The 26,561-nt window shown below is 45.6% G+C and overlaps 1 protein-coding gene across 3 annotated transcripts; it reads right to left on the reverse strand.

The window, feature by feature from the left end:
• LOC113459151 (helix-loop-helix protein 2) lies at window positions 1-25,936 on the reverse strand. Of its 3 annotated transcripts, XM_074534770.1 has the most exons (5): window positions 25,792-25,936; window positions 22,189-22,247; window positions 10,741-10,915; window positions 3,224-3,301; window positions 1-1,305 (listed from the first exon to the last, which is right to left on the reverse strand). In XM_074534770.1, exon 5 carries the CDS (start codon window positions 1,283-1,285, stop codon window positions 854-856), a length of 432 nt encoding a protein of 143 aa, XP_074390871.1. In that variant the 5' UTR covers window positions 1,286-1,305; window positions 3,224-3,301; window positions 10,741-10,915; window positions 22,189-22,247; window positions 25,792-25,936; the 3' UTR covers window positions 1-853. The 3 variants fall into 3 exon arrangements, with proteins under 3 accessions (XP_074390871.1, XP_074390872.1, XP_074390870.1); XM_074534771.1 differs by lacking the exons at window positions 22,189-22,247; window positions 25,792-25,936 and adding an exon at window positions 11,142-11,359; XM_074534769.1 differs by lacking the exons at window positions 10,741-10,915; window positions 22,189-22,247; window positions 25,792-25,936 and adding an exon at window positions 3,493-4,562.
• Window positions 25,937-26,561: the final 625 nt, after the last annotated feature.

The raw sequence follows: 26,561 nt of genomic DNA on the forward strand, positions 1-26,561 counted from the left end.
TTTCTTTTTTTTTTCTTTTTTTTTAGGAAAAAATGTCCTTTCCTAAAAATATACCACACACATACACACCCACGCTCACTCCCACACACATGCATGTGTACACACACGCACATATACACCCACAAAGAAACTACTTCCCTTATAAACGATTTGCAAAGTACTTTTCAGACGCAACTATAGATCAGAATAACAACAAGTTTTAAAAAAAAACCTCTCCTAGTTAAGTGCTAGTGGTTGTTGATCCCACACAAGGAAAGAAAGAAAAAAGGTCAAGAACAAATGCCTTGATATATATAAAATATACTTATAAACAGGGAGGGAGGGGAGGTTTGTGGTACACAAGTGCAATATAATTGGAGGGGGAAAATAAATTAAAAATAAAATAAAATGAACACTGTATTGATCCCAACAAACACTCATAAAGTCAAACATAATATTCCACAGGAGAAAGTGTAAACACCCGACTATAGAAACCAATTGGCACGAAGTATCCAAAGTAAAATTGCCACCACTCTGAAAAATAAATAAATCTTGAAAAAAATAAATTGTCAACTCCTTCTACCATAAATAAAAAATAGTTATTTTTAACTGCACCCATGGGTCACACGTTTAAGGTCACAAGTAGATGTTTTTGGATATATATAAAGGGGCACTTGACAGCCTGAAGAGACAATCCGGTTTTACACTTCTCTTCGAAAAGCGGGCTCTCGACCGGGCGGGAGCCCTCCGGGGCGGGGGGAGCACAGCAGCGGGGACCCCCCGCCCGCCGCCCGCCCCGGGAAGGCGCTGCCCGCCTCGGCCGGACCCGGGCGGCGGGACTGGGGGTCCCGGGGCTCCGCGCGTCCGCCGGGCGCTACACGTCCAGCACGTGGTTGAGATAGGAGATGTAGCAGATGGCGAGGCGCAGGATCTCGATCTTGGAGAGCTTCTTGTCGGGGGGCAGGGTGGGCAGCAGCTTGCGCAGCTCGGCGAAGGCCAGGTTGAAGGCCTCCACGCGGATCCGCTCACGCGTGGCGTGCGCCGAGCGGTACTTGGCCGTGGCGCGGCGCCGCCGGCGCTTCTCCTCGCGGCTCAGCGGCGGCGGGTGCAGACCGGGCCGGCCCCCGCCGCGGCCCTCCCCGCCGCCGCCGCCGCCCCGGCCCTCGCCGCCGCCGCCCTCGGCGGGCTCCGGGTCGGAGACGCAGCAGCTGAGGGCCTGGGCGTCCGCGCCGCCCAGGGACTCCGGGTCGGAGGGCGCCGAGGAGGGGTGGTCGGAGTCGGCAGCTTGGTCCGGGCTAAGCATCATCTTGGAGGGGGCGGAGGAGCCTTCCCGAGACAGAGGAGCAAAGAGAGCTGGTCAGGGCCCCGGCCCCGGGATACAGGGGCAAGGCGGGGAGCAGGAACACGGGGAGGGACACGGGGGACATGTCGGTCCCCGCGCCCTGCCCCCGGCGCCGGTACCGCCCGACCAGGGCGGGGGGAGAGGCGGCTGGACGAGTTGCGGCTCCTTCAGAGAGTACTAATGAGAGCAATACCGGGGATAAACCATACCCTCATTTATCCATCCCTTCTCTAGCTTTTGACGGCAGCTTCAGCGGAATATACTTGGTGCCGTTATTCCCTGCGCTTCCTTGGGTCTTGAAACAGGCCCAGAGAGCAATAGAGGATTTTTTTTTTCCAAGCAAGCTAATATCCAGTGTACCAATAATATGGTGATTCCCCGCCCCCCTCTCCGTCCAGGCCCCCAATTTTAATATTGTCCTTTCTAGCCTGCCAGTTTCTGCTTAACTGTTTCTCTTTCGGAAACACTCTATGGGAACCAGGCTACAGACATGGTACTTTTAAATACACAGCTCAAGGCTCCACAAATATAACAAGGCCAGTGGGGAGATTTATTTCCCCAATCCCTGCGGGATCCGATGTATCTGCTAGGCTCTCCCTCTCTGCTCTTTTCTCTGTGCTCTTTCTTTTTTTCTTTTTCTTTCTTTCCTTTCCTGATGCTAATCGTGCAGATAGCGATTTTCTAGCGATCAGATGGGAATGTTTGGAGAGTTTCCGTTTCCTAAGCGTCGGATTCAAAAAGAAACAAAACCTCAAAGCAGAGGCCGAACTTTTCCATCCCTTTAAATTTTCCCTCCTCTCCCCTCCCTGCGCGAAAAGAGGGGGAGGCTAAATAAATAAATAAATAAATGCGGACGTGCCTTTCAAAAGAAAATTGAATCGTATCTTCTTGCGGCCTCACAGAGCACCATCTGTCATGTAGACAGCAATACAAATCCGAGCGCGTCCGTGGACATGCCGGCATGTAATAAAACAATACATCAGGCAACTAGTGAATAACCTTGGACACAAATGTGTGTGTGTGTGTGTGCGTGCGTGTGTGCAGCTGGGGTGTCGAGCGAAGTGGGACCGAGCCTGATGGAGGAGGGAACATCGCATCCCCCCCTTCCCCCGAATTAAGATTGCAAACTATTTCCACATAAAGTTTCCAGGGAAAGTCCCAGTCGGGCCTCAGACCCGGTTCGGAAAAATAAACTATTATTATTATTATTGTGGTAATAATAACAACAGCAACCACATGGGCAGGAGGAGTTCTCCCCAGGCAGAGATAGAGCCAAGCTGCCCCAACGGGGCGAGGCGCGGGGCACGCGTGGCGGGGCACAGGGACTCCGCCGCGGGCCGAGGCTCAGCGCTCCCCGAGGTGCAGCCAGGGCTGGGGAGTGGGAGACGAGAGCTCTTCCTTCTCTGGGAAAGGGCCGTCTCTTGCCAGGGCCGTCGGAAACGCTTCCTCTTCGATTTTTAATAAGGAGCGTTAATCAGGCCCACAAGGCAGGGGTAGGGAAAAAACCCCATTAGCGCGCAAGTCAGGTATCAGTGATCTCGTGAGGCAAAAAGATATAGAGGAAAGGTTTAAAATCACCTTTCAACTAGCACCCAAGCGAGGGGGCTTATGCAAAAAGCAGGTTAGAGAGGCAGGATTTGCAGGCTGATTGTACGAATACGGGCAATTAAAGCGGTGATTCCTGAAGAAAGTTGCTTAGAGGTTTCTCTAACGGTGTGTGTTGAATTTTTCGCTTTGATTTGGATTTATCTGTACGGTGAGGTTTGGCGAGCTGATCTGGAAAGAGGCTCTTTTCCCCCTCCCCCCTCTCTATTAAAAAAAAAAATCATTATTTTTATTATTACAGTAAACCCATGCCCTCTGCTACCTGCAAAAGGGAAAGATATTGTTAAGGCTGCTTACCTCGGCGGAGCTGTTTGGATAGCCTCTCTGTCCAGGTCCCCTCGCCCCCTCGGCGATTTCTTTACAGTTCAAATGACCCTTCGGGAGCGGAGCATGGAAAAATTAAAAAATCAAAATCAAATAAAATTAATTACGAGCGAAAAAGTGTCCTGCTCGAATGGGGAAAGGCAGATCTCATCCCTCGCCGCGGCCTCCAGCGCTCCAGAGATGGGAGATGTTATACTGTCGTGTTTGTTTGCGGAGTATAAATATCAACTTAAGTTACTTACGATGCATCAGGGGAGAAAAAGCGTTTCCCCATCAAAGTCCTCCTCCGCCCGCTTGTCCGGGGCAGCGGCTTCAGCGCACCGGCGGCTTCGGCCGGTCGGTTTTAGAGGAGGAAAGTGCCCTCTCCCCCGCTTTTCTTCCTCCTCTTCCCCGACCGCGATAAATAACAAAAGGGATGCGGCGACAGCACCGGCACCGTCCGGGATTATTCCCTCTCTCCCGCCCCCTGAGCCTCTCCTACCCTGCGGCAGCCCCGCCGCTCCCGGGCCGGGCCGGTGGCGGGGCCCGGGGCGCGGAGCCCGGAGCGCGGGGCGCGGAGCCCGGCGCGGCGCTGCCGGCTTTGTTCCGCCGCGGCCCGGCGCGCAGGCACGCCGCGGGTCGGGGTAACAATGCGTCGCTCCCTCCTTTCTTCTCTATTTTTTTTTTTTTGGGGGGGGGGGTGGGGGTTGTAACGTGAGGTTTTGTTAATTCACCGGTCCGGCGGAGAGGGGCAGGAGCTGGGGAGACGCCGTCGGAAAATGAATGTTTGGTTTAGTTCTTCTTCTGGTCCTTCAAGAACTGGCGAGGGGAGAAAAAAAAGGATAAACGAAACCCCCATCCGTCCCTGAGCTTCCTAACTCCTCCTGCATCTTTCGAGTGAAAAATAAAGGAAAATATGCGAACGCTGAAAAAGAAAAACAAAACGAAATAAACGAAAATCTCGGCGCGGGTTCGGAGCGGCTGTGAGAGATAACGGCGGTGCAGGACAAGGTACGCTCACATGCATAAAAAGAAAGTGCAGTTCCTCCTCCCACCCCTCCCGGAGCGGCAAAGAAGGCAAGGAGGGGTGCGGAAGGTGGCAGGGGCGAGACAGACAGACGGAGCAGAGATGCGTGTGGCTCCACTTCTGGTACCAAAGGGTTTCGCCTAGAGATGGTCGGAAGAGATAAAGGCTCGGAGAAAAGAGGGCGGCATTTTTTCCCTCTTAAATTGGTATTTAATGGGAAAGCCTATTGGACAGAAACCTGGACACGAGTCACTTAATTGGACTTGACATCTGTCACAGTGTGGGAGTTTTCACAGCCCAAATATTTTCAGCAGATCAGATTCTCGCTGAATCTGTGCCACAAATTATAACAGTCGAGAGCAGCCCATGATATAAACCCTAGCCTCTGGATATACAGTCTCTAGCCATGCTCGCTCCCACTGCCGTCGTCTCCCCCCGCCCAAATATTGGATACCCACTGATCTAGAAAAACACCGCTGGCATTTCGCATGTAAGCTAATAAATAAGCTTTAAACATCAATTTGCATCATGTACACCAAGCTTGTGCAGAATCATCAGACTGGATTCTTAGCTCGTTTATTTTGGCGGTCCCCCTGCCCTGTCTCCCACCTACCCCCAATCCCAGTGCATGGCAGGCACGGACCTGTCAGAGCCAGGGGGACAAAAGGGCTCCCTCACTCCCTCTGCCTCCTGCCCTCCCTGCTCCAGTGCACAGACAATGAGGCGAGGGAGTCAGCCATGAGTCTGTGGCTTTTCTGCTCTCAGGAGACTGGATGGAGCCAGGCCCCTTCGTGCCTGAGTCAGGGGATGCCTGTGACCAAAGTGACTCCTTTTGCTGTCACCCTGTCCAGCCCCTGCCAGATGGCAGTGCCTTCTCTGCTCTGATCCCCATTACCCTTCCTGCAGATCCCTTCAAAAGGGTGCCATGGCCACCTTTCTGGGTGTAATCATCTTCTTCCGTGGGGACTTTTCTGTGCCAGAAGCCCCCAAAAAGGGGCAGCAGGAGGGGTGGGTAAGACAGAGCAGAACTGATTCTGCTGCTCACCAGCAGCTCAGTGGGTTGTTCTGGGTCCCATCAGCAGGAAGCACAGGGGGAGAGGTGGTAGGAGGACACTTGCAGGGATCCCTGAGGGTCATCCATATGCAACAGGCTGGAAGATCTCTGACAGGGGAGAGATTCTGCACTTGATATGATTTACAGGACCTTAACAAGAATGAGTTGAGTAATACCTGAGTAATTTTGGGTTTTGTCTATTTTTTTTTTAATGGTGGATACTGTTGCACAGAATATAACCCCCCTGCATGACACCTGGCCCACCTGGGAAAGAAATGCCTGAAAGTGGATCCTAATGAGCACTTCTTCCAGGGAAATTTGGGGATTTATCTCTCTTCCCCTACCCATAACAAGTCTCCAAGGCAGCAGGAGGCTATCACTTGCTCTGACCCCACATACTGGCACTGGTTCCATGGATATCCAACATGATCTCAGCAGAGCTTCTGCAGATTCTTGGCTAATCTATTCTTGCCTGCATTGGGACATGCCAGGAAGATTCAGATGCAAGTCACTGAGGCTGTGGCACATCCCCAGTCAGCCCACCTTACTGGTAACCTTCACAGGTGCTCTTTGGAGATCAGGATCTGAGCCATTCAAGGTCACTGTGCACCACATTCCAAGACCCAAGATCCTATTCCATCAAATGCCACGATCCCAGATGTCAGTGAGAAAGCTGTGGAGGAGACCTTCTCCAGCTCTTTTTTGACAGTGGCTCAGTGCTGGGGCTTTGGCTTGCAGTGCTCCCCAAGGTGTAAGTCTGAGGCCTCAGCCCACAGAAGCTGCAGGTGATGGAATAAGTAGCTGGCTAAGGCTGCCACAGATAACAGCCAGGAAGCTGCTAATTCATGCAAGCCACCCTGCTCTCTGCTACAGATGCTGTCATCATATGGCTTGCTTTTTAGTTTTAATTTTCAGGAAAAGACCACACAGTTGCTTCACAAGGCTGTTCAGTTATGATGGACATTTTTGACACCTTGTAAAGCACTGGTTACTGGGATTCTATTACCCCACTGCTCCACTACCAGATGTGTTAAATCTAGAGGATCCCAGTTTGCCCTGGGCATGACAGGCCTGGGGTGTCTTCCCAAACCTCTCTGCTGAGATGCTGCAAATCTTCTCACATCAACTGCAAGACCCAGGGTGTAGTCATATCTTTAGCTTTAAAATGCCAGTCAGAAATGCTGGAACTGACAGCCTGGCTCTTCTTTGACCTAATAAAGCCCCAAAGCCTAGAAGCAGGGCCAAATTCTCCCAGCAGAGAGCTCTCCTGACTCTCACCACTCACACCTGGAGCAAGAGGCTGCTTTTGAGAGCTCAACATACATGGGGCCAACTGACCGGGGTATGGAAGTCACCTGAAACAATCAGAAATTGAGAGACAAAAGTGCATTTGATGGAAATGAAAAGTTCCACTTTGACAAAGGAAGATGACTGTAGCTTTCCCTCAACCATTTTTTGTCTTTTCCCTTGGAAATAGCTCATAGCAAGTGGAGACCATCATGCTGGCAATCAGCATGGTCCCAAAGAAAGCTGCATAGATGCAAAGATACCTTATGATTTATCCCCAAATACACACAGAGCCAGCCACAAGTCTATGGTTGGCCTCTTCACTAAGCAAGCATCTCACTGCCATCAAGGCAAGCTAATATTCCTACATGGTTTCAAAGATGCCTGCAATGGCATGAACAGCATTGATTTGGCTTTTCCAAAAAAGGTGGAACTGCAACCTACAAGCTGCACCTGCTGAAGAGAAAGTGAATAGGAAAAACAGTCTCACAACAAGGGTCTCCAGCCTGTACAATGGCCATCCAGGGGTATTGTATAGCTGTGGCCTTACTGCAGACTAAATCCAGGACAGTGAGCCTTGCAGCACAGGTAGACATGAATCTCCTGAAGGAGAATTCGGGATTTCATTTTGCCATGCTGGAGGGCTGTAAGGGAGTCAGGAACATCTCTTTTTCCTTACCTGGCTTGAGATGTTGACTGGCTGGAGGTACAGGAGAAGGGGAAGTGGATTCCTGTGGACAACACTGCAGCTCACACTGCTCCTTCCAGCAACCTCTTAAGTTTAATGAGAATGAAAGGTGTCCAGAGAAAGACTCTGTATGAACAAAGCCACACCCAGCCTTTGCTGGGGCCATCTTACTGAAAAGCAAGTCAAGAATCATTCTATTTTGACTTCCGGTGTTGCTGACAAGCCAATAAAACCTTATGAACTAGACTGCTCCCTAGGTAAGTCCTAACACAGAACTAATATTAGTTAATTCATTAATGATAGCAAATAAAAGTTGCCCACTCCTGTGAGACTTACAGTAAAGTGTCACAGCCCACTAAACAATATCAAGTCATAGGTGATCCTGAATTTGTGACAGAGACTCTTAACTCATGGTTTTTCAGGCTTCAGTGGAATCAGACTTTGAAAAGGCAAGATTCAGAAGAGGATTGTCTTCAGGATGTAGTACAAAGAGACAAGACAGAAAACAGTGCTGCCACGTGATGGTATTTTATGAAAAGAAGGCACTTTCTTGTGTGAACATCTCATATTCACATCAGACAATGCTTTGAAGGTGATGTCATTTGTGAAGATAGTCTGGGTTAGTAGGTAGCCTCTAAAAGTCTAAAAGGGTGAAGCACTAACACCCTGAAGTAGCCATATGTCCCAAGGAGATATCCTTATGGCCCAGAAAAGTAGAACAATGAAAGAATCCAACTGCTCTCTTCAGGACTGGGCCAGATATTAGGTAATAATTTTTCACTTTCAGCTTGAGCAAATCTCTCAGGTCTGCTGTGGGGAGACATCAAACATGAGAAGCCAGGATGCTGCTTTTATGGTGTTGCTTGTCAGAGCAGAGCTGCACTTCTATTATCTCCATGTCCTCTGTCTGCTGAAAGGACAGCTTTCCAGGATGCTTGAGAACATCCATTCTCTTTTACAGTGTACGCCATTCACGTTGCTGGCATATGCTGCCCATTGAAATAAATGGAGCTTGTCACTCTTGGATGTGTTCCTTGGAAATAAACGGTCAAACAAATTAGAATGCTGAGCCATGAAAATCCTTGTCCTTTTGAAAAATCTGTGCTGGATGTAGCTCATGGTTTCCTTAGACATTTGGGTGATATTTTTTGTTTTTCAATTGGTCATGTTTACTTTCTCTGAGGCTGTTTTAATAACAGGTCGGGAGCTTTGAGGCTGCTGGCAGGAACAGCCTGCAGCTGGGTAAGGGGAAAAATATAATAGTGTCCCATGAACTGAGGTACTAGGGCCACCAGGTCTAGATGTGAGGACCTGGCTGGCCTTCACCCTGGCTGAGGTCTGCCAGTGTTTGTGGGACAGGCAGGACCCTCAGCTGCTCCATCACAAATACAAGTGTGACTTTCCTGGGAGCGGCTGCTATGTTTAAACCAGTTGAGATGTATGGCTCTTGGACAAAATCTTCTTTTTCATCTGATTGCAGCCTTTGGCTTATGTCTCTTGGTCTCCACTTACAGTCTTTTCCTTTGCTTGTTGGACTAGAGGAGACATGGCACTAAGATCCAGCTGCCACTGTAAGGAGCCAGGTGTGCTCATGAGGGTGGTCATGCCCCTTCACCGCCATGTTGTCTTGACCTCTCCAAAGATTGTCCCTGTGATGTCAGATACCCAGCTCTCCTGAGAGAAGGGTATTTTGAGAAATGGAGGATGATGAGGAGTTTTTAAAGGCAGAAGGGACCACTGTGAGCATCTCTCCACAGGTGGAAGGCTACAGGACTTCCCTCTTAATTTCCTTTAGGAGCATTTTTCAGCAATAATACCCATTTGTGGTTTAAACATTGATGGTGGTGGAGGATTCCCAATGATGCCTGGAAAATTACTCCACCAGCTGTTTCTCCCCACTTTTGAAAACATTGATGTGAAAAATGAGTATGCACACCTTCAGCATCCAGCTGTGGGATTTTCCTATATGTTGGCCTCTGGATTAAGAGTTCTCTTTTATTATGTTATCAGGCTTAGGTGGGATTTTAAAAACAGGCATATGCATGTGTGCTGTACTGCTGATATGTCTGCATACATCAGTTATTAGCTTGGACTTTCTGGTCATGCAGAGCATGCTCAGGTCAAATGTCTGGGAATTTTGGACAAATGGGAAAATTCCACCTGGGCAAACATTTCAGACAGAAAGAGTAGACATGCCTGAGTGAACCCAGACATCTGTTGGTCCTTCCTAGGTCAGTATTCATTAGTAGTGGCCATATCAATTCTGCAGCCTTCTTTTTGTTAAACTGAACAAGATTCAATGCCTTGTCATTATGCAGAAGAGACCAAGTCTGTTCTATTTGTAAGGCTGTTCTGATAATGGGATCTTTTCCATTCTTCCTGTCCATCTTCCTGGACCAGAAATGTGATGGTTAGCATGCCAAGCTCCAAATGTAGAACAAGAAATACTTACTGTGCTCTACAGTGTCTGCAAGACCCTAATGCAGCCTGGATGCTCCTGGAACAGATTTATTAGGAAGACTAAAAAGACACTAAAATTATGTAAAACACATGTAAAAACCTAAGAATGTCCGCAGTGGGTTAGACAAAGGTATCTTGTTTACAGCATTACCAAAAGAGGGAAACCTGTAAGAATAACATAAATCTACAGTGATACTGCCCCCAAATAGAGCCCTGACATCCAGTTAATTAAAGTTTAATGCATTGGATGAATTTTCCTTTTCTGAATTTGTCAAGTTGTGATTTGAATGCATGTGACTTTTCAGCATCCATAATTTTCCATGGAAAGGACTTTTCTGTGATCCATGTGATTTAGGTAAATGCATAAAGGCATGCTTGTAAACATGTTTGCAAATAAGATAGCCAAATTTGCTGAATTACTGTGGCTTCTACTGCTGATGAGCACATGAAGAGTAGCATTGAGTATGTGGGCAGTAGTGCCTTATGTTTTCATTGAATGAATTTGGTTGGAAGCATAAACAGTGGGTGGATTAAAGCCAGTGAAGAAAAAGAGGAGGAATCTCCTGCAGTCTGGGTAAGAGGAAGGAAGCAAGACCAAGACCTGTTCCTTGAAACTGATCACCTCTAATTGACCTGGGCCAGGGTCTGAAAGTGAGACCAGTCATGCACAAGCACACACAATCACTATACAGGCTGGAGCCATGGAAAGTGTCCATGTGGATCAAGCACTAAAGGAGTTAACAAAACAAGCCAGAAACAGAGATGTGTTAACCTTTACAATGAACTCGATAGCAATCCCCACACATAAATGACTAGGGAGGAATTTGTGAATTAAGTAGGACAAATAGGAGGAACTTGGTGATTTTTATACATGCCTGATGCACTAAATGGGGAGTGTGGGTTTACGTGGCTCCCAGACACACACGGCTGGCAGGCAGCAGTCAGTGAATTGAGGGGGAGGCAGACACCGTGTGCTCTGCCACTGAGGACCTTACCTGTGCACATGTGTGCAACTGCTGGCTGCCAGGGTGAGGAAAGAAAAAGTAGATGTCAAGTGTAGCTGGCAGCCAATGCATCTGTCTTCTGTCTTTCACTCACCCACAGTCGAGGTGGAACTTGGCTATTTTTAAATCTGATGTCTGTGTATGTAGCCATGGGGAATGCTCTTTCCTATGAAAAAGAAAAAAATAGAAAAAGAAAAAAAATAGAAAAAGAAAAAAAAAATTATTCTGCAGCCACCTGCATTCCATAAGCAGATGTTTCTCCCTCTATCGATGCCAAGCACCCCAGCCCACAGGCTTCCTTCCTTCACTTGGAAGCAGAACTTGTAGAACAAATCCGAGTGATCATTACTGGACAGTAGACCAGGGAAGTAAAGCTGCCATGCTTTTCTTACCTTACATGCAGGGTCTCACAGGAGGTACCTCACAGGTACTCTGCCCAGTTCAATGTCTTTTCCCCAGTCATGGCCAGTATCAGCCTCTCCTGGAATGAGCAGGAAGGTTTTCACCGGCATGTGGAGTGTTCAAGACCATTTTATTTCTACTTGTATACCTTAGGCCAGCTGTAACTGGCTTTATGCGGGCTTCCGTGAGTTGTACGGTCATTCCTGGTGAAAGAGGAAAATTGATTTATTCCAAAAAGTCATCCAGGCCTAACAAATTGTTTTTCCTATCAAAATGTTTCCAGGGAATACAATCAGGTGTCTGAAAAGCCACTCATTTCCCACAGAGGCATGCACCATATCCTAGGCTCCATCCCTGTGCAGGCTTAATGTCCTCCAACAGCTGCTTCTCCCTCAACTTCCAGAGCTCTGGTTCTCTGGTCCTGAGCATATGGAAGGTGGTGTTGGGTCTTCTGGGTCTTCAATCATTTCCATTGATCACCTTCTCCATTCCACTGAGGCTATGTAGCACTGGTGTCCTGATTTTTGAGATTCTCTCTGAACTTAAACCAGATAAATCACTAACTGCTGGATGTTCCTCTCCTTCTACTCCCATAATTTTGAACTCTGTCTTTTGGTGTGGGGTCTAGAGTCAGTTTTGCATCCTCTTCTTTGACATATTTCCTCATATCTTTCTCAATATGAAATTTGTTCATTGGACACTGTTATCCTTCCTGCCTGGACCCCTATTTTCCCTTTTGTTTCCCCATGTTGCTATTTGTTATTATTCATCGTAACCTCTTCTCAAACTACCTGGTTGGGTGGTCCCTTGTTTGAAGGGGAGAAGTCTTAACAAGAAGAGTGGCTGGTGAGGACTCAGTCCAAGCAAAGAACACAGCCTCCCTGAAGGAATAAAATAACTTCTCTTATCTTTTCAGGATTTCCTCATGAACTCAGACCATTTCTATTTGTATGTATGACAATGTTTGATGCTTATAGGAGCTCTACTGAAACATCCTAGGGCAGTAACTCGTTATATATATGTATACATATGAATTCAGATAGGCACATTTGTAAGGCAGCTTCTTTGGATTATTCTCAGGTTCCAGATTTTCTGCTTGTCTTCTCAAGACAAGTACACTTTAGGGCTTCAATTAAAGATAAAATAAATAAAGCAAAGCAATTGTATGTCTAGGAAATGTCATGTTTTTATTCACATTCTAATTTACTCCTTCTTCTGTGGCCTCTGTGTTCATGTCTGCAGGGTTAGTATGATACATATCTGGTTAGGGAGTCTGGATTTTTTCTGGAGTCATGATTATGTAAAATTACAGTATCCCCTCAGAAAAGTGCTTCTAGCCCTCATGGTGTTGAGATGAATTTGAAACTGTGCCTGGAGAGTGTTAGACGCAGAGAAGTACGAATGTGTATGAAGAGTACTGAGGTCAAAATTCTATGAGATATGAACTATCTTGCATCATTGTGATGGGGCACAATTTCATCATTCACAGTTACTGACAAGATTTTTAATAAGACTAGAGTTGTAGTAGGATGCTGTAAAGCACTTGAAAGACCATATGGCTTAGCAGTGTATGAATTTCTAGGAGGTGAAGAGTGCCTGATGTTGAAGGCTGTGGGATATAAGATGCTTCCATTTCTGCATATTGTAGTTAAATGTTCAGCTCTGTGTAGCTCCACTTCAGCAGTCTTTCTTATCCCTGCCAGGGCTGTGCCCGTTGCCCCAAGAAACTCTCACTAAATGAGTGGAAAGGGACTTTTTACAGGTGTAGTGACAGGACAAGGGGGAATGGCTTCAAAATGAAAGAGGGTAGGTTTAGATATTAGGAAGCAATTTTTTACTCTGAGAGTGGTGAGGCACTGGCACAGGTTGCCCAGAGAAGCTGTGGATGCCCCAACCCTGTAAATGTTCAGGGTCAGGTTGGATGGAGCTTTGAGCAGCCCAGTCCAGTGGAAGGTGTTCCTTCCTTCCATGGTGGGGGCATTGGAACTAGGACATCTTTAAGGTCTCTTCCAACCCAAACCATTCTATGATTCTATGAGCCAATTCAAACCTTTCTTCACCAAGACTCAGATGTCAGGAGCTTTTACGCAGAACAGTCCCCTGCTTACCTCCATGAAGCGGCTTATGATAGAGCAGTAACAAATGGTGCTCTGCTAAACCAAATAATCTCACGCTCTCAGGTCTGCTGATGCTGTCATTCTCTGATCCCAGTGTTTGGAGAAATTCCAAGGGAAATATTCCACAGACTGATGGGACTTAAAGTCTCCATAGGGTCTTTTACAAAGCATGGCATCTCTTTGGTTTCAGAAAAAAATGAAACCTCTAAGCTGGTTTTGGTCTGTAAACAACCTTGCTTGCTATTGACCATAGTTTGCTTATATTCAGGGTCCAGGTTTAAAGAAATAAAGTTAAACTTTTGACTGTCTTGAAGTCCTTTTCTGGTTTTCTCAGGTAAGGTCTCTCCACTGCTCACTTTTTCCAGAGTCTCTTAGAATGTGGACTTAGTTGTGAGTTGTCCCCTTCTGTGTAGTGAGCATGAGCTTCCTGACAACTGCTGCTCTTCAGTATTGAGCTGAAGATAATGCAGTTTGATTCACCACTCACTTAGGGCTGACAGAAGAACTGGCCAGTCTTTTTGTGGCAGTTTAGGCTACTTTCATATCCAGCTTTCTGCCCCCTCCACCAGCTACAAGTTATTGCCCCTGTGACAGAAAGTCTCAGCAACTCCAGTTCATCATCTGGTATCTCAGTGCTTTTAAGCTAATGCACCAAACTTCACCACGGCAGATCCACAGGAGGATGCACATTCTCATCTGCCAATTCTGCAAAGGGAGTAATGGGAGGAGGGTCACCAGGAAGTTCTTAAACTGCTACTGTGGGGCTCATCAAAGCTCATCTGTCGGAGCACTAGAGTGAATCAAGTTACTGGTAATTGAGATCAGTATCACTGCTGTGTGCCTGAGCAGACTGCAGCTTGCAGGGTATGGAGGCTCCAGCCCAGCTCTGGGTCCTTAGAGCCTTAGGTCCTAAAAGGAAAGGTCTTTGCTTTTTTTGATGGATTCAAGATTTCATGACCATATCCATATTTTATATGCTATAGCTGGAAAATGAGTATGCTGTTCATTCAGAGCTTGTCATCTCAAGGAAAATTACAAGATGGGTCACAGAAGGAAGCAAATTATGGACTGCAGCTAATAAATGGCCATTTACTAGCGCTGCAAAGACTCGGGAGATGGAGGGTCTTCCAAGGCTGCAGTTTCACAAGCAAAATTAACATTGCTGCATGGAGCTTGACAGGTTTATTCAGGCTGTTTATGTAAATCCCTCAAGAGAAAAGACATCTCCTTTTTTGTGAAATGGGGAGCATGGGCAGGTAGCTAGGGACGAGAGAAAGATTAGAGGCTACAGATTGAGTCAGGCAAGGCTTGGTTTTGTCCCTGCTCAGAAAGTTTGGAGGGAGACTGCATTAAGGAATGTAGCCTGGCTCTGGAATCATGCCTTCCCAAAAAGCTCAGCCTGGCTCACAGTCCATTTGCAGGAAAGCAGGAGGTGGGCCTGCACCCGCTGCAAGCATCAAGCAGGGGCGCCAGTGTGGCAGGTGGCTCCAGCCCCTCTTATGGCTGCTTGGGCATTTCCCTGTGACATATCCCTATAAAAGCCAGAGGCATCCCAGAGCCTCAGCAGAGACTGAGACTTTGCCATGGTGCAGACATTGGTGCTGGGCTCCCCCTCACCAGCTGGGCTGCTCTTCCAGCAGCCAGGAAAAGCAATCATTGGCAAAGGTAATGAGATGGAGTCAGGCACACTATGTAAATACTGTTTGGGCTACATTCATAATCCCACACCATGAGCCACATTTCCATGAGAGAGGCAGTCTGGCCCCCTTGGATAAGTTTAATCATTTCTGACATGAAGACTTCTTCTCCTATTTCATGACTTATTTCCCCAGTATCATTTAAATGTATTAAAACACTGTTAGTGTAGAAAGTAGGCATCATGTTAGCATAATATCTAATCAGAACTAGTCTGCCTGTCCCCGCAGGGTTTATTTATTTATTTATTTAGTGTCTGTTTGTGCTGTTTTCTTGTTAGATTGGAAAGCCCTTCCTTGACATACTCATTTGTTCTGCTGTGTAATAGAATAGGATCCTTCAGAGCTGCTGACATCTGCTTTATTTTTGAAATCTGCAACTCTCAGCCCACAAAGCAACAATGATAATAATAATAGCGATAATAATAATCATAGTCCTGGGAAGCCTGAAAAGTGAAGTTAAGCATGAAGAGGAGAAGACAAAAAAAATGTAAGAGGAAAAGAATGGTGTGGCAAAGAATGTTTTGATCACTGGGAGTGTATTTTTATCGGCCCTGATTCTCCCCTGATTGACTCATGCTTTATGATTGCACCGCCCTGTGGACTGCAATTAATTTCTTTGTGACTTGCAATATTGCAAGGGAGAGGGGATCAGGCACCGTGGTGTGTGTGATCAGGACACTTGTTCATGGGTATATTCAGCCCTGTTCTCACTCAAGTGCATTGCTTTGATTTCTCAATGGCATTGCAGTATTGATTTTGAAGGGAATTAGTTTCTTCAGAGCTCCTGAAGATCTGGCCACTGTGATTTCTCAGGGACTTATTCAGCCTCCTCCCCCACAACTTTATCCTCACATGTCACAGCTGAAATAATTGGCATTGCACTATATCAAACTGGCAGGATGCAGTCCTGAAGGCTGGGGGAATCAAATCCAGAGCAAGCTTTGACAAAAAGCTTCATGAGGAAGAGAGTTGTTGGGCTAAGCACTGTCCAAAATAATGCCTGACTGCCCACTCCAGGTCATCTTGTCTGAATCCAGCTCTGTACATAGCTTTCTACTAAGGAGAGGAGATTGTACTGCAAGGACTAAATGACAAGGAAAGATATGAAAAGGAAGGAAAGAAGAAAGGAGTAGGAAAAGAGGAAGGAGAAATTTCTAAAAAAAAGAGGAAAAAAATGAAAAAAAATATTCTTAATATTCTTAGCAGTAAGATCAGGTCATGTTGAGCTTTGAGCATTCTGCATAATTTTTGACTTGAGAAGGAAACAAAACTTAGGACTTGTGGTATTGAAAAGTTAAGTTCTAAAGACAAGTTTCAAGGCTGATCTCAATAGTTGTGGCCAGTGGATAGGCAGACAAACCTATTGCTTGAAATTGGTGAATTTACCTCATTCTGAGCAGCTGAGAGCAAGTGGCTCTCTTGTTCTTTGGCCTAAAGCATTCTGTAGCAAAAACAGGGTGGCTGAGCAAGTACAGAGACCTGAAGAAGCCTAAATAGCTTCATTAGCAAAGACACAAAACCACCCAGGCCAAGAAGCAAAACTCAGGCTCGAAGATTTGTTGCCCTCCACCTTTCAGAGCAACAGTCTGGGCTGAAGACTCTCATTAATAATGGTTTTACCATGTCCCACTTCTTCTGGCCCAGAGCTTGGGTGTCCCCAGAGCCACCAGTGCACACTATTACTAGCACTGATGGCATTATTTTTTACACCAGACATAGGTGTGACATCTTGCAAATATTGGTAGGGTCACCCTTCTGCTGAGTTCCATATGAATATCACATGCAGACATAGGGTAAAACAAAATAGAAAATGGGCTTATGAAACTAGAGATGGTAAAGATTTATGAGGTCCTATCTGCTCCCTTCTTCTCCTGTCATATGCTTATAAAGGATCACACCTCTCTTACTCTTTTGCCTGGTTTTAAATACTCTAGTCATAGGATTTCTGTGTCCCATGGAAGGCTCTTCCATCTACCAGTAGCTCTCATATGCTCAAAAGGTGCTTCAGGAGACCTTCTCCAGCACCTCAACCTGTGTCAGACCCACAGAGGAGCATGTTCTACAGCTTGTCTGATTTGCCACTATTTGAGCTACATCAACCTGTGGCATCCCTCAGACACTTAGAAGCATTCCATCCCATTCCATTCCATTCCATTCCATTCCATTCCATTCCATTCCATTCCATTCCATTCCATTCCATTCCATGTGACCATTTTCTTTCAGGAACCACTAGCAGGAGTGGTTTCCCAGGAAGCTGATGGATTCTTACACTTGTCATGAGTGACTCTGTGCCACCAAGCTGCATGGGCCAGCCGAGTCCTTCACTGGCATTGGACTGTGCTCACCACTCTTTCACACATGGTGATTCAGGCCTGTGGGAGAGCCACAGGCTCGCTGGCAGCCTCTGTCTTTACAGGTCCAGATCACATTTTCCTTCTGCTATGTCCTGTATGCCTTCTTGTTTTGCTCCTTAATGCAGTCCTGCAATAGTTTCCTTGCTCTTGTGAATAATCACTGTCTGTGCTCTCCACTGGCTGCTGCCAAGAGCTGCTTTTCCCATGCTCTTTCCTCAAAATAAAACTGTTCTTCCCAAATTTAGGGTTATTTCTATTGTTCATCAGTTTCTCCTTGTAGTTTGCTCTTGTGTCTGTGCAAATCAGGCATTTACATTTAGTTCACTAGGCAAAAAGGACATTTTGGAGATATTTAAATTGTATCAGTGCTTGTACTCCTTAGTGAGGCAATGCTTTTGAGTTTGAGAGTCAGATGATGAAGTAATAATACTTTTCTTGCCCTGTTGGTTAAATAAGACTTAGAAAAGCTCTGAGAAATTTGAATATGCCAGTGGTTCTTGGCATAGGAGAGGCTGGAGTGGGCCACAGTCTCTTGAGTTGGGTGGGCTAAGTGTGCAGACAGAAAATGAGCTGCAAGATCAGGATGCAAATTTATGGCAAAACACTGAGTTTGGCTGAAATGGAAAAAAAAAAAAAAAAAAGAAATAAAAGTAGAAGGTATATTACCTCCACTGAAGGGAGGAGAGGCCTTATGGCTTACAGGCTGGCTGATAGGACTCCTGAAAATGAGAGCAGGTGATAACAGGCTGTAGGAAAGTACTTTCTTGTAAGAAAAATCTGCTACCATTCCCAGCTTAACCAATGGGAAAATATTATCTAAAGAGCAAGAACAGAGAGCTCTGTTTGATGAGAGCCATAATGGGTGTCATTTCAAGAAGAATCCTCACAAGCACTGTTAATTACCTGTCCAAGCACAGTGGCTCATATTTTTATACCTGAGTGAATAAAATTAATCTCAGATCTTAACATCTAAATAAAAGTGTCATTTATCTCCCACAGCAGCAAAGGCTAGAGAATTTATGGCTGTACAGGAGCTCTGAAGACAAGGCCCTATTTGTTTCAGTGTGTCTTCATTTTTGGGAACTTAACTATGTTCACCCAAACTAAGATGTTCTGTGCTCTGCTCCTATGGATGTGATCATGTAATCCACAGCAATTTAGCCAAAACAGAGAAATAAACTACTCAGAATTTCTCTCAGACACCAAACATGCCAGTTTTCTTGTACTCCTGTGTCACATCATTATGGGATATTGATTTCCATTACCATGTATTTCAGAAAATTCCCTGGGTAATGCTCTGGTGATTTGCTCCAAACAGGGCACCTCAGTAATATTTTGGCAGGCAGGAGAAACTGTCAAGCAAAACCCTGTCAACCCAACAGACCAAATTGAGCCCACTGCCCAGTTCCTGTTCCTCTTGCAAAATCTCTGAGATGGAATTGAACTGGTTTTCATATTGGTTCACAAATCAAGCGAGATTTGGGATCATTTGCTTAAAAATGCTGTATCACATGTTGCCACCTCTCGGTGTGATAGCTCAGTGAGAAAACACTGCAGTAATAATGGCACCCTCCAGCCCTGAGGATAACAAATACCCAGTTCTGCTGGGAGATAGATGCATTGGTAATTAGCAAATGTTTGAGCATGCTGTGCCCTGCCAGCTTATACCCAACCTGATGCTAGGATTCCCATTTACGTTTTACAGCTATCCTTGGTGATGGTGAGGAGCCCTTTAGCATCTCTTACTCTACAATCAATGTCAGTAAATCCCTGGTACTTCTCTTAAGCTACATCAGTTGACACAATATGGGAAAGGTAGTGGAGAGCTAGGAAGTTTGATATGAGCTCCAGGTGGACTCTTAACAGAACCAGAACCATCAATTCTGTCATAGGTTTTGGACTTGTTATCCCGGAAAAAAATGTCAAGGGAGCTGGCCATGAGTACCAAACTTGTTTAAACACCAAACACTATTGAAACTCTTGCAGGAGAGCAGGAAGACTGAAAAGTAGACAGAGACATGAATGTTTAGGGGGGTTGTCATTCTGGTCATATAAGGTCAGAGAACATCTGCTTCTAATCGAATAAACGGAACAAATTTTATCTGAAGCAATACTTGCCTTTAGACTTGACACTGCTCTGACAGTCCTGGAACTCAGCTCTTCCTGCATGTGTGATCCAGTTTCTGTTCATTTCAACAATCCCACACATGATAGCTGGACTCTTAGCCTTCTTAGGGCAATTTTGTCCCTCAGCTAGTGACACTAATCCACTGTCACTGCCTTACACTCAGAGAGATGCAGGACACTCCTGATGAATGACAAGGGTTCAGACAAATAACCAGTGTGGTCAGGGGGATTACATTAGACCTGATCAGACTGCCATGAGATGACTTGTTATGTTGCATTTTCAGTTTCTTCATTGCAAATCAGAGCAACTTTATTGTTGCAGAAATATTCCATGTGACTTTTTACAGGGGTGGCTGAGAATAGAAGATGACTTTGTGCCTTCATCTTCCTTGAAGGTATCTAGAAAAAAATACTTACAGAGCTGTAGTTCACCATCTCCAGCATCTTCTTGGCTTTCTGATTTGCTTCCCTTCTATGCTTCCTTGAGGAGAGATAAATAAACCTTTCTTTTAAAAGGACTTATTGAGAGAAGAAACCAGGAAATCTGTCATTTCTGAAAATAAGGATTTGGGCTACAGGCCATCATCAGGATTTGCAGAACTATTCCCTGAGTTTGATAATGCTCATGGCTATTTTTCTTTGCTGAAGTTTGGATTGTTGTGTCAACTAGAGTAAAGGTCAATCTATGAAGTAATGTCAGATATCAGTGGGGTCAATATCCTGTTTCGAATGTTCCACAAAACTCCAGGAAAGAGAGATCATGCACATGACTAATCTTTATGGAGCAGGAATACAAATCTGGTCCTCTCTACCCACTCCTTAAAGTAGAGGCAGATTAACACCTTCTTGAGAGCTGGTCTCAAAGAAGCCCCACTTCAGACAACCATCAGTCCCCTGCCCTCTCCTGCCTCCCCTGGCATCAGACAGGTACCATATTTAGGAAAGGATGATTGTCATTTTGGTATTTAAACTAGATGTGGTTAACTTCAGGCGCTGGCAGTTACCAAATTTTCAAGTTGTCCACTGTTCCGGAGAACAATTTTCAAGGTCACCTGAGTCCCCATGTTCTGAACATGAGCCAATTTTCTCACTTGACAATCTCCTCACAATGAAAGTACCATCCTCACTATTCTTGACAAGCATCCCGGGAAGGGATCCCCAGGGACCAACTCCCATTTGCTGAGATCTGAATTCATTTGTGTCTGTAGAAGAACAATGGAAGGGATAAAGATGAGCTATTTAGCAGGAGTCTTGGTGCCATTGACATGCCTGGAGTGGGGTTTATCCCCATTAACTTCTTATGCCCCCACTTCATCTGAGACAGTTCCTCCTGGCTCCCTTTACGCTCACTGGAGAAAAGAAGACATGATGATGATGTGACACATCTTGCTTATTTTAGATGTTTGTGGTAGAGGGATGTGAAATACTCACCAGAAGGACCTGTTTCTCCCCAGTAAGAGTAGTTCAGACTCATGACTAGAGATGCTCAGCACTGATCACATAAATCCCATCCCCAGCTTCAAAAGAGGCCCCTGCAAGTCACATACATAGGTCTGGCCTTCTCCCCAGCTGAGACTCTGCACCTTGCACCTCCACGCTGGGCCTATCCATTTTCAAATCAGTTCATACTGGAACTGGAAGTCCATTTCTTCTACAGCTGACAGCAGCAGAAAAAATGGACACCCTTGCTGCAAGATTTCAGACAGGTTCTAAACTGTCTCATTTTGGTATCTCCCTACCAAAGTGATGGTACAAACACCAGTATTTTTTGAGATGCTGTTGGGATCTTACTCCAATCCTTTGTCCTACAATTCCAAAAGCCCTTTGCAATTTCTTTGGTTATTTGGCATTTCCACAAGGGCCTTGGAGAGACCCAGTTTTTGTAAGTGTTGTACAGACATAGGAGTTCCTGCTGGGAAGGGTTTCAGCAGTTTTGCTTCTGCCAGTCACCTCCAGGCTAGTGAGAATGTCCAGACAATGCACAGGTCCTCAGAGGTAAGCTGCAGGTGAGGCAGCTCCTCTGGCTCCATCTCTCACATCCGCATAAGATGTCCAGAGGGTAGCTGCAATCCTCTTGGTGGCATGGAGCTGGTGCTGGAGTTCTCACATTGTACCCACTCTGTCCTGGGGAGGGGTGAGAAGCTCTGATTTCTGTTCAGAGCCCTTCTCACATCCTTACAGAGAGACCTTGTTTGGCCTGACCAATTGCAAGGAGGGGTCAGCGGTTGCAGGGGCAGAAGTGCGCAAGGGCGCATTTACCGCACTTCCGTGGGCTTTCCCTTGGATTTGACCTGGTATTTTTATACCTCTATTCCTTGATCTCTCTCAGCCTCAATCTCCACCCTCAGAAGGAGACAGACTTGCAGGCAGTGTAAATGATTGCTGCTCCACCCAAGGCAGTCCCCCAGAAATCAGAGCAGCTGCGGACCCTCTTCTCACCTCTCCCTCTTTCCTTTCTTTCTCTTGATCTCTTCATTTCTTTGTCTCCCTCCTCCCCACTTTTTCTGCCTTTGTTTTTTTTGCCCTGTTCCCTCATGATCTCCCTGTGCCTGTGTGTCTCAGTCCCTCTCCCCGGCTCGCTCTCTCTGGAGACAGGTCTAGTGGCCTGGTTGCCATCTGCTGCCTGGGTTGTTTTTTGTGTGACTGCGTGCGCGTATGCGCGCGCGCGCGTGCACGTGGGGCTTTTTTTATGAGGTTGAGATCAGATGGCATCTAATCGATCGTCATGGTCTCCATGGTTACCTGGGTGACAGAGTAGTTGGGAGAGACACATACTCCAGCCTGGGGCTGTCAGACCATTCCTGAGAGAAATAATAAAAAAAAAAAAAAAAAAAAAGAAAGAGAAAAAAAAAAGAAAAAAAAAGAAAAAAAGAAAGAATAAAAATCAAAGCTCTTCCATCACATTTTACGCATTTACATCTTCCTCAGATCCAGGAAAATGTAGCCTGCACTTCTGTTTTACATCATCACCCTTTGACTTGGCTCGAGGAGGAACAAAGCAGACTTGTTTTTCTTTCTGCATGGCACAGGCACAAAAGTGAACCACATCTTTGGGAGAAGCTTCCCTTTCCCCTTCTGCTTCTCTGAAAGGTTTGATTTTTTACCTTTTTTTAATCCCCCCCAGTCACTGTTGTAACCATAATGATTATTTTTATTCTTCTAAATTGGTTAGTCTCTTGAATTGACTAAAGGCAATTTCCCAGGTATTCTGGGAAAAGAATTACAGTTTATTAGTATATGAGCAGTATCTATTTCTCCCTGGCCTCAGCCCCTAACACTAGACCATCTTCAGCGCTTGTAAAAGATCAATCAATCTGTATATTATTTTTTGTTTGAAGTGTGATCCTAAGGATGAATTATTGAATTAGGTGAGTTTCTTGTCTTTAAAAGCAGATTGAGTTGGGCATGGCAACATCCTGGACCATGGCAATTAAGTGTGTCAGGAGCATGGGAACAAAAACTACACAGTGCAGAATATGAACCTGCATGAATCAGGGGAGGAGAAGGATACTGCTGCCTTTCAAACAATGCCATTGTGGCAGACACCCCTCAATAATCCAAGAATTTCACAGAGTTTGCCTATAGTGCACCACCCAGGTACACCCTGTCTGGTTCTCTGATAGCCATATTCTGCCTGGTCCAACACAAATTGTGCTTGATTTGACCTCAGCATGGCCCCCAAAAGGCAATCAGGTTACATCTTCTGTTGTCTGGCTGCAGCCAAGGCATTAGTGCTCATCAAAGCTCACCCATTGCAGTGCTGGGGCAGCTGCTGCCTGGCCATGTTCCTGCACATGGTGGCACACAGGGCTTTGGAAATGGCAAATGTAAGCACAGCCAAAGGGAGATAACAGCACCAATGAGCACGGCTGCGACGGGCTGAGAGGCTTGTGACCCGTCACAATTCTCCAGAGATCCAGGAGTGCTGACTTAATGCTGCTAACTATGGAATGCATCTTATCAGAGCACTTCTGGACAAACAAAGATTTGAGAGCTGGATATGCCTTTACTTTTCTCTTTCCCAGTTCTGAATTGGACTGACTTTTAGCTGGAGCCTGTGGTCTTGCTTTGCTTTTTTGCCTTCCTGGTAGAAGCACAAGGTGACCAAGTTGGGTCGCTCAGTTCAGGCTGCAGATAGGCACTGAGGATGGTATTAAGTTGTCTAAGGGGTGTCATCGCAGGTGATGTCCTATCCAGTGTGCATGCACCACCCCCAAAAGGCACAGGTCTTAAACTGTGCTTATGTGTGATCTGCCAAACTCCTTTGTTTAAAACAAAAATCCATGATCATGCCTACTTGAATTCTGATTCTGCTCCCTCCCAGCAGCATAACATCCCTGCTTATAACCAGCAGGGTGGGAAATCCTATGCTCTTCAATATTCCCTAATGTTAAATAACATGGGCCTCCTAGATTTTCATACTGTACAAACACAAACTAATTAAAGTCGTACAAATACATCCTAGGCAGAGAATGAGAATCTGCTCACTTGAGGGAAGACTGCTGGCTTCCACGTCCCAGGGAAAGCTCCCTCACAGTTTACATTGTTCTTTTTGCAAGGGATAATTTATGGTAAAGCCAGTTTCCACTGAAACAGCAGACATGCACAGAGAGGGGAAAAAAATGTAAACACAACAGCATCTTTGTGAATGCAGCAAGGTGCTGGTGCCTGCCTCTGCATGCTCCATAATATATTAATACACACTGGCTGGCCAATCCCACTGGAGCATTCAATCATGCCACATTATAATAGAATTTAATGGAGTTGACAGCTAAGACCTAGTTGCTGGAGACATGTGAAAGACCTTTACAATGAGGATAACAATTAATAAAGTGCCATAGATTTTTGGAGAACCTCATAAAAAAGTAAAATATCGACATTGATAACGGCATGCAAGGATATTAGACACGTAAATTGAGCTATTGCCTTTATTTATTTATTTGCACATCTTTAATATTATAGGCACAGGTTTCCCCAAGGCCAAAATGCAATTTTCTCTCTCCATTTCTCAGCAGGAGCTTTTCATCTCCCTATTCACCAGGTTTTGAATTGCACATTTAATAAGCGATAAAGAATTCCTGTCTCTTTTCCTTGGGCTTTCAGCCCACAGTTTTTCCCTCCCTTATGTCTTATGATGGAAACAACAATCCCCTTTACCTGGCAGTAGGTTGCTTGGGGATGTGGGGACAGTGTAAAAGGGGGCCTGGAGCCCACAGGGAGTGTCTGGACTTCAGTGCCTGCTGATGTGCTTTGTATGCCAGGTTGCACTGGGTATGGTAAAGAGTGCATGGGATCAACATAAAAAGAGGGAGAAAGACTCTACAACACTGTCTGTAAATCAGCATTTTCCCATCTGCCTCACCAGAAATTTTTGGTAGGAGGAACAGCTTATGTCTTCACTGCCCTCATCCCTGTTTGGGAAGAGACATTCTTCACCCTTCGTGGGATATTGTGGTAATTTTAAAGAATCAATCCTGTGGGTAAACTGCACCTAGCTCAATCCTCTCACTGATGGAGGTGGCAAAAATTTCATCAGCCTGCAGCTGGGTGCATTTCTAGGCTCCCACAGGCTCAAACCTCTCTGGATTTCCTTGGCTGTGCTCAGTTAACACACTCCTGAATCAGGGCTGGCTCCTTGCCTCAGAGAAGTCCTGAACAGCATTTCCAAGAGTATTTAGGTGTGAATTGGTACCTGGTGGGATATTTAGAAACACACAGGCTCTCCCCTGCTCAGAGGGGCTGCCCAAGCCCCTGATGCTCACAGTCCCTGCATCTGTAAATGCCCATGAAGCACTGGAGAGCTGCCCTCACAGAATGACAGGTTTCAGCTCCTCCTGGCTTCAACTTTACACCACTACAAGCCCACTCATCTCACTGGGCTTCCTCTTAACCTCCCCTGATGAACACCAAGGACAGGATCAGCCCCAAATGAACCCAAGATTCTGCTAATGTAAAGCTAAAGCTTTCTTAAGTTAGACTCAGTGGGATCCTTGTGGGATCCTTCCAACTCATGATTGCTTCATATGATTGTACGAGTCTGGCTGTGCAACCTCAGCTGCCCTGCAACTTGGGGCATTGACCTCACATCAAAACCCTTTGGAGCAGTCAGGAAAAAAACTGAGGGGTCAGATCCATCCCTGGTTTAGGACTGAAGAGGCTGATGGCATTACAAAAGGGATGACTTTAGCATCATCATAAGAAATTTAAAACAATTGAACAGGTACTTGAATAGATATGGTGCAATTCTAATAAAGGGACTAAATAATTAGATACTTCCATTTTACAACCAGCTGCAGTAGGCTAATTTCTTGTCAGGTAAATCAACCTTGTTTTTCTTTCACTTACCTATGCACAGATGCACTTCCTCAGGACAGGTGACGTCTTGCTTGGAACAAAAGCGGCCATTTGTCCATATCGCAGCAGCAGCAACTGCACCGTGTCATCTCATGCTGTCCTCCAGCAAATTGAGTTTGTCAGTGCTCAGCCACGCAGCTGAGTGGAGTGCTGCATGATGCCTCACCTCTCCTGGGAGAGACAAGTTGGCATAAGCCATATCGTAATGGGATCCAGAAACAAAGAAGCGTGAATGAAGTGCTAATTGCATTCATAAAGACATTAACAAAGGAATTAAAATGGCAGAAGCTTCCTTTCCCCCTCAAGGTTAATATAAACAACCAAAATTATATTAATAATCACTGAGGTTTACACTACTTTGAAGGGATTATACTCAGATAGGGCATCAGGGTTTGGAAAGACCATTTCAGGGGTCTTTTTTGTGGGATTCTGTATCAGAGATGAGACACTCCACTGCTTCTGTTTTTCCAAATTTGTTCTTTTCTTTCTGTCTTTTCTCTTGTCCTTATGCTCCCTTTAAAGAATAGGAAGACTGCTCATTTTCCTCTGAAACTTTTAATATGCTGTAAAAATAATGACATCATACTAAAACCTGTAAATTTTCCTAAAAACTCCCCAAAACAAAATGACCCCAGAAGTTTGGCCAATGGCACAATGGAAGTTTCTTGTATAAACAGCCTGAAACATCCTACCTGGGTTTTTAATCTCATTCAGTTCTGCTTACTTTTCCATGGAAAAAATGTCATGCTTTCTCCTTTTTT

This window comes from Zonotrichia albicollis, chromosome 2 (assembly GCF_047830755.1).
Source record: "Zonotrichia albicollis isolate bZonAlb1 chromosome 2, bZonAlb1.hap1, whole genome shotgun sequence".
In the NCBI taxonomy this organism is placed as follows: Eukaryota; Metazoa; Chordata; class Aves; order Passeriformes; family Passerellidae; genus Zonotrichia; species Zonotrichia albicollis.